General features: G+C 39.3%; 1 protein-coding gene across 1 annotated transcript; it reads right to left on the reverse strand.

Moving 5' to 3' along the window:
• Window positions 1-1325: 1325 nt before the first annotated feature.
• Window positions 1326-8547, reverse strand: LOC104526786 (clusterin-associated protein 1-like; the record flags this gene model as incomplete). The annotated part of the gene is made up of 4 exons (XM_010170338.2): window positions 1326-1421; window positions 2497-2676; window positions 7116-7200; window positions 8409-8547. Coding segments are annotated over 4 exons (500 nt in total), but the record flags the coding sequence as incomplete, so codon positions are not given.
• Window positions 8548-8931: the final 384 nt, after the last annotated feature.

An 8931-nucleotide genomic window follows, 5' to 3' on the forward strand; every position in this document is an offset into this window, starting at 1 on the left:
CATGCACTTGGTCATTAAGCCACAAGAAACACCTGCTCACTACAGGATATAAGAAATTCTGTCCTTTTAGAAATTGCTCCTTTAGTCTTTCGTTGAAGATTTCTCAATGGGCCCAATGAGAAGTGGCTGCACTGAAGCACTTACTCACCTCTTGAGTTTTCACTTCATGCTTTCAGCACTCTGCACTTGTGCAAGTCCCTTTTCAGGGGCCCAGTTCTAAAGTCAGTTGGACTCCTAAAAGCCTTGATTTAAAGTGATTAAACAATGCCCAATTTCAAACCCATGCTTGAGTACTTTTTAAAACCATTGCCTTATACTGACCTATACTTGACTTTTTAGTGGATGCTGTACACAGAAAAAAGGGTTTCATGCTCTGAAGCAACTATCAACACGTTAGGCAGCATTCCTGTCAAAACTACTTCAAAGCCAGGAAATTAAACAAAAAAATGCAAGATGAGTAGTGAGTGATGAACGGTTTTGTGACAATCATGTATATTGAATTAAACTGGCTCATCACTTCTCTCTCCCTTTTAAAAGATGATTGCCTTTCACACTGCTGCATACCATGCTGATTACACACCTAGCAGAAAGGGCAGTGTTCCCCAGGTAACCCTCCCTGTGCCTCACCTCCCCTTTGAAACACTCGTACTCCACCAAACAAGGATCTAGGAGCGTTAATTGTCACTGCACAGAGTCTACTGCTTCTACAGGGTGCGCTTCCTACAGCTCAGATATCGCAAATCTGAAGATTAGCAAAAGCAGTACTAAAACATTCAGGGTTTCCCTTCTTTAAATGTCTGTTTTCAGAAGATGAATAACCTCCAGCAATGCAGATAAATGCATTAAAGAAAATAACTGAAAGATTTATTGGCAGTGTTTCAGGACACTCCCGTGACTTCACGCAGCAGCTTGTGATTTTACAACTGAGCTGAAGAAGATGTACCCTGCAGCCTTGCGAGGCCTTCCGTAACTGTAACAGAAACAATGAGCCTTGCAGTTGGAAAGCTAAGAGCATTAATCATTTATCTTTCAGAATGTATCTATCCCTACCACGAAAACATGCATAGAAAGTCAGTATTTCCAAACAGTTCTACAGAGAGTATTTCAGTTTCCTGCCGAAGAGCAAATGCCCAACTGTTCTCTCAGGCTTACTGCAATCCCCCATACGAGTGGGAGGGAAAGGGAAACTTTCAGACCCATTCCTTCAGACTCACAGAATATTTAAGATGCAGCTGTTAAGAAGAACCAGTGATCATTTTTTCACCTTTTTCCTTTGCAGCACCCAGTGAACACAAGTTCTCATACCCTCTCCAGTGTGTACTTACCCTCAGTTCAACTTCTTTGCCAAGTAAGTCATACAGACTTGCTCCTTTGGAGGTGATTTCGGAAGCAAGCTGTCTAGCTGCCTTCAAGTCAGCAATCTGGAAACACAGCAACAGCACTGAATAGCAAAAAAAAGGATCCCAAATAACACAAAGAAAATCCACAACAGATTTTTCCCATTTTAATATTCAAATTGCACAGGAGGTCAGCACAGCAGCCAAAACTCTACTATAGCACAGAAGACATTGTCCACTGGAATCAGAGTGAGCCTGTCTCTTGGCTTTAAAATAGTCTGGGTGAGGCACCATTTAGACACAGGCTTCTGGGGGAAACCCCAGCCACTTTAGGTCAACAAAAAAGCCTTCTCAAAGGCCAGTTGTTGGTTCATGTGCTGCCCAGGGCAAAGGAAACCATCACCTTTTTCATATGCAAAAGTAAAAAGCTGATATACCACTTGCATAGGCAATGAATATTAATCATCTACAAGTGTTTTTTCCTTATTTCTTCAGGTGCTTTCTTCAGAGAGACACACCAGAAGAAAAATCTTCTACACAGAAGAAAAATCATCTGTGGTTCTGCTGTTTTTCAAGAATGATAGTATTATTGTCTACCAAGCAGGCATGACATAGTACAGCCATAAAAAAATCAAAGCCTAAAAATATAAGAATATAAAAAACTAACAAAAAGCAGTAACAGGAATTCCTCCTATTTAACAGTATTGGGTTTTTTTTTTTTTTTCAGAGAAGGTGTTTATTTTAAGGGCTTGAACAGCTTTTATGTCTCTTAGGGTAACATGAAGATTTCCCTTTCTTTCAATTCAAACAGGCTAAAAACCAACTTTCAGTCAGTATTTTGTAAACTCCTCCTATTGCAACAAGGTTATTAGAGAGAAAATAATCTTTATTCCGGCCTACTCCAATATTTCTATGATTTCAACAGTAGTTCAAACCAATTTTGTTGCCATTGTTGCTTTGTATTATGTTTCTGGTTGAGAATTCACAGAGATTAAACCAAATCCTAGCATATAACTCAACTACAGAAAGTATGAGTTCAAACCATCCCCACTCCCTTGCACGACCATTCTCTACCTAAGTTTCAGATAGAAAATGGATTTGTTTTCCCACAAGCTACCACAAAACCCTTGCCCAGAACAAGAGTACGAGTGTTCCTTACTTTGGAGCCAAGATCAAACTTGAACTTGCTGCTGTCCTCCTCACTCACGGCCGCACGTTCCACTCCCTTGGTATTCGTAGCACCATAAAGCACAGAGGTGACCTTCAGCAGTTCCTTCACTGCATAGCCATCTGCCTGGTAAAGCTTCTTTGTGTTGAGCTTTATGTGAGCTTTGGTTGCCTTTGGGAAGAGAGAACCAAATCATCATGTCAGAGAGAACAAAATCCTCATTTACCTCTTCACACTTCACTCAAAAGCTCTTTTTGGAGGCACCATGCTCTGCTTTACAGAAATAAACCTGCCTGTTTGGAAACACAAGTTTGCCTCATCACATTACTGATGTTTCTAGGACAATTTTTTTCTGAAACATGTGCACTTTCTGCATGTCAGAACATTTGCAGATAATTGCCAGAATGAAAAAAACCTCAAACTATCCATTAATTCTTCCCTGCATGAAGATCAGCAAAAACCCTGTGCACCACTTAAATTCAAATTAAGTTTAAGTGGAACGTAAGTGCTGCCCAGGTCTTGTGATGATGCTGCAGGGAGGTAAATTTCACCCTTAATGAGTTACAAGAGTAAGATCAATTATCCTAATTTAACTGTCGTCTCTTCCAGCAGTATCTTCAGAATATTTTATTGTTCTTCTCAAATTTTTCCCTGCTATGATATTAGTGATTTTATTCCCTTGTCTTCCATCTCTGAAAAGTACAGACAGATTCCTAAGGAAAAAAAACAATTAAAAATTATAACATTATCTTTTTATACTTCATAATAATGAAGGGAGGGGAAAAAAGCATAATAGAAATGATACATCTGTCACAGAAAGGACAGAAATGTTGTTCTTGAAATTCCTGCTAAGATTATATTATAAATTAATAGCTACAAGGAGCCAATGCCAAACTTCACATAAAACTTTGAGGCAGTCTTCCTGATGGCAACGACTAAACAAGCAAGGAAACAAAAATTGATCACTGGTTGTGAATACAAAAACTCAGCATCCAAATGACTTAACAGTTTATTTTCAGTATCTTTTTAAGATGAAACTTCTGCTATAATGTTTATCCTTTGGGAATACTGGGGGGCAGAAAGAATCTATCCACGATTCACTTGGGGTGTACACAGCTTTGGTATGACACTGTTACTGTAAGCAATTCACACTGACAGTGCAAAACCTTCAGTCCAGGGTAAAAGACTCCAACATTAAAATGGTCAGCACAAGTCTTGCCCACTTTGCACTGAGCTTCACTGAATAATTGACTTTAATTTCCTATGAAATTAATTTTAATTAATTAATTAATTTTAATTAATTTTAATTAATTTTAATTTCCTATGAAATTAAAGAGAGAAATAACCACATCTCAAACCATTGAGATGGTTTGTGGTTGTGGAGGGTGTGGAGTCTCCTTCTCTGGAGATATTAAAGACCTGCCTGGACACCTTCCTGTGTGATCTCATTGAGGTTCCTGCTCTGGCAGGGGGGTTGGACTGGATGATCTTTTGAGGTCCCTTCCAATCCCCAACATTCTGTGATTCTGTGATTCATGGATTGCGCTCCAGCTTTTCAAAGAACGAAGAAAACAAAGCAAATAGTTCTTGGCCCATGTTTCTTCACATGCATCTTGTCAAACTTCGTGACTTTACCATCAGATTTCCATTTCCAAGAAATGTTTACTTCTTGCCTCTCTCACCCCAAAAATCTCAATCCAGCAGAGGAAACCGACTCTACATCTGCTTCCTGCCAGCAAGAACTCAGCTGAAAAGTGAAGTCAGACAGGTTACTGCTGTTGTACACCCCGAGCCGGAGCAATACGAGACTTTATGGTACAAAAACTGTAATCACTTTGAAAATTTTGACCAGCATGACCTCAAATGAGCCAATACACAAAGTGGAAAGCCAGACATGTTCTTGTTCCTTCCCTTTCAGTAGAAGGAATCTAAAAAAACTAATTGTAGAAACAGTAGGTATTAAATTTTAAGAGAAGAGGGTCATTAAATTGACAGAATCCGTTAAACATCCTCTACACAAAGACTAATGCACCACATCATGAAGGATGCTGTAAAGACAAGGATTCCAATTCAATTTCCGTTCAACTCCAAGAGAGAAAAATCAATGTCTAGTAAAAGGGGAAAAAAAAATCATTCAAAGACTACTTAAAAAGAGGAAAAAAATACACAGACAAGTACATATATTTTTCAGATTGGCATAATGGCACTGCTTGCTCAAGAAGGTCATTTCGTGTTTGGAAAGCTTGAGACAGTCACCTATTTTATAACAACTCTAAATAGTTTTAAAGCATCATTAAAAATCACCTCCCTCTATTGGGAAGATCAGATTATTAGCATGTAATAGAAAAGAGAAATAGAAATATACTGCAAGAATGGCATCAACAGCCAGAAAGTTTGCTTTACTTTAAAATCTGCTTTATTATCATCATCACAGGGCCAAATATTGACAGTGTGATGGAAACAAACACAGCCCAGGGAACAACCAGGACTCCCAGCTGTGTGCTCCAGCCACTCGCTTGCAGAGTCATGGTCTGTCGTGGCCAGTCCAGCCCAAACAGTTTCCATTCTTTCCTAGACAATGGCACATTCTGGACAGGAAGAATGAGGATTGCTCTCATCTCCCTGTCTCGTTTCATACTTAGGATAGTCTCCTGGGTACTGAAGTAGTGGCTTTAAATCTCCACAGGCTGAAATGGGAATTGAACACGATTCTTCCCGGAAAGCACTCAGGAAGATTATTAGCAGAGATCACATCAACTGCTTCTCCCATCACTGTTTAAAAAACAAGTATATCTGCCTATTGCAAAACGTTTGGTAACTTGCCTGGCTAAATCTGTTTTCATGAATGCATTTCTAGGAGATTAAAATCATCAGAGACTTTTTGTTGTATTCTACCTCAAATTTGGATCAAAGTAGGCTCAAGTAGGAGTGAAGTATTGAGCCACAGTTCTAGGTGGGCAAATGACTAAAAAAACCCCACACAAGACAACCCTGCAGATGCTTCAGGAATTTTGGGGTCTGAAAATGAGATATTTGGTAAGTTCTCAAACTACAATTTGCATAAAAAATTAATACCCCTGTACTCTTGGTTCAGTAAAGGAGAGCAATACTCTGGTTACATTTCATGATGATTAATCTATCCCGATATTCTCTTCTGAGGCAAATCTGTCTCCATCAAATCTCATGTCCTGCTATGGGTGCATGAAGGTATCGGCTACTAGAGAAGATAACTGTGGATTCCACGGACATAAGGAAATGTCTACAAGCTGTTCTCATTCTGAAAATGCTGAAAATGTACAATAATCCCTTTCTTATCTTGTAATATTAACTGAAACTAAATACAGGATGATTAAAGAAATTTCCATTCATTTCATTTTCAGAATCATATTATGTAATTCTGCAAAACCCTTGGGATTTCTTATAGGAAATCAGCTATTAAAAGGAAAATGTATGCATAACATAATTCCTGCTTCCATACTTGTCCTTTTCAAACATGCTTGATTTGGAGGAGAAGGGAAGTCCCTCCAAACAAAATAGATCTGTTCACTACATCTTATGATGCTCCAGGGCTCAAAAGTTTGCTCTGGTATGCATGCAGAAGTGTATCTACCACCCTCTGAACATAGTAAAATTAAGAATTAAGAAAACTTATGGTGGACATAATCACAAATCAGAAGGGAAAAGCTGGCTTGGTTAGAAAGTCATTTTAATATATTTTAAAAATTAAAAAAAACTATTATAAGAAATTAATCTTTGGTATTAGTATAGAGACTTCCATTGCTTCCAAACCCACCCACAGCCCCAGGAAGTTTTTTTCCACCTGATTAAGAGCGCTATGCAAGTGTGTTGTAACAGCAAAGGCTCATGCTGCATTAAAATTGGCCAGGTTGGATGAGGCTTTGAGCAACCTGGTCTAGTGGAAGGTGTCCCTGCTGCTGGCAGGGGGGTTGGGACTGGATGAGCTTTAAGGTCCCTTCCAACCCAAACCATTCTATGATTCTATGAAAATGACAAGAATGATAGGAAGGACTATGTTATTTTACTCCACAAGACTAAAAAAGTTGCTGGCCCGATGGCTCATGCATAATGTGATAAAAGATTTGATCTGAGAAAACTATGGCTGGATCTCCTCAGTGAGAAGGCTCATACAACTGAATACCAACATATGATTCGATACGATAAAGAAAACATCAGAAGTTATGACTATTCAAACATACGAAAGAATCAGGCATCCAAAGTCAGCAATAAATATGACAGGATCGCTTCTGAATGCACTTAAAAGGCTTCAAAAAATTTCCTGTCTACAGTTATGTATTTCACTGTTACTTTTTTATAAATCTGAATAAATAAATATGAATATGGTTTTAGTGTCAGATGTTTAGATCCCAATTCTGCAAAGAGATGTCCATAACTCTGCATGATTTCAGTACCAGCATGCCCTGGCCTGTTCAAGTTTATAACAGCACAAGACATACAATACAGCACAAGAACACAAAAGATACTGAGCCACCTTTGCAAGGAAATTGTAAGGGGTTAAGAGAGAAGGTGATAAAGGTAACGTGGATCTGGTATCTCAGTGTGCTTCAGCACAACTCCTTAGGCAGACTCACCATAAACTGAGCCACTGCCTTAATGAAGAAAACCCGGTCCTGTTCTGTCTCCACATCAGGAGGAATGTCAGTCTGAGGTTCATACCTGTGGAAAGAAGCGTGCATAGATTCAGACTGGAAATACATGTGCAATATTAAAGAGACTGGTTCATTTGTGAGGCAAAAATCAAACTAAACAAGCATGTACGAGAGTGGAAGATAAATTTTTGGCTCCTAGTGCAGACTAGGGTATCCAGATCCCAATGGGTTTGTGCACAAACTGCAAAAGTTGTAAAACCTGAGACACTTCTCCAGAAAGAATTGTTACTGCAGGGTCCTGAGTATGTCTCTCCTTTTTCACAAAGGAGCAAAATTTAACTGGCTCCATCAAGTCTGCAAAATACTTCTTTTCAGAAGTAATTTACTACTTAAATCACAAGCTGCTTATACAAATCAAACTCAATCACGTGTGGCTTCACAATTTAAAACACCAGGCATACCACTGAGTTAGTGCTCCCAGTCTTCCCAGTGGTATGTTAAAGTGAGTTGTACTAGATGACTGTTGTTGGCAATAACCAAACCAGCCACCTTCTACTTTAAAATCTTATGATACTTTTCCACACTCTCAAAATACACAAGAAAAGTTCACAATCAAGCATCATTTCAAACATATAACTTTCCAAACTAAACAAAACTTATGAAAGAGCAAATTGAGAGTGTGAAATGCTTTAAAAAACCACTAGTGAAAAGCAGAAACTTTCAGCAGTCACCAGCCTACAGGAACTAGGGAAGAAAAAAAGTAAATTCCCAGGCTTATAAAAGGCTTTGAGATTTTCAGCATTCAGGCAAAAAAGCACCTTCGCTTTCAAATCATATTTAAAATTATGAGCAAGGCACATGCAAAATAGCCTCTCTGCTTTTAAGTGTCATTAAAAGGCTCCTAGAAGCTGGAAAAGCTGTCGGCCTGTGTCACCTGGAATTCTGACCCACAACAGAAATGGGTGCCAGTGTTCACCTGCCATTTGGTCTGGAAGTGAAGCACTTCACCAGTAGGCATGAGGTTCCTAATAATCTTATAACACACAAGTTTAAGCTTTTAAAAGTGTTCAGATTCATTAAAGGAAACTTATTTTTAAAACTATTTTTGTTTTCTTTTAATTGCTCTGTTATTTTACCATTAAAAAGTGAAGTGTTACTTACTAAAGAAGCCTCAGCTAAAAACCAGGACACTCCGTTTCACACCAAAACATCAGCTCCAAGAGTACATGTCACATCCCAGCAGCAGCCCCACCATTTCCCAGCCTCATCACCCACCTTTTCACCAGCCAGAGGAGCACTTCGGAAACAAGCATAAAGTTTGGGCTATGGAAATTCTCCATAGATATGAGTCGGGGATACCCCAGTGCCCTCATCATCTCAGTAAAATCTGAAAAATAAGCAAGAGCAGAGATTCCTTCTCACATATCCAACGTGGACATAACTCCAGTCCCCACAGTGTGCTGTTTATTTACCATTAGAGATAGCCCAGTTCAAAGTACTGCTAAAAAAAACCCCAAACACCTGACTGGATTAATTAATAAGTTAATATAATTTCAATAGAAAACATGCCTGAGTAAAACCGAGAGGATTAACAAGATATTTCCTGGGTAGAAGCAATAATAAAACAGCTTTTCTCTGCAAAAGCTCTATTTAAGCAAAGTTAACTGGGGCTCTCCCAGCCCTCGCGGTTTATCTCCCCAGGCCATGCAAGGGAAGGCTCCAGCCCGGCTCCAGCCCTTCCTGCTGCCCTCGGCCGGGGCTCCGCTTCGACCCCAACCTCCCCGCCTGCTCTGCCTCC

This window comes from Antrostomus carolinensis, unplaced genomic scaffold, assembly GCF_000700745.2.
Source record: "Antrostomus carolinensis isolate BGI_N321 unplaced genomic scaffold, ASM70074v2 scaffold23590, whole genome shotgun sequence".
NCBI lineage: Eukaryota > Metazoa > Chordata > Aves > Caprimulgiformes > Caprimulgidae > Antrostomus > Antrostomus carolinensis.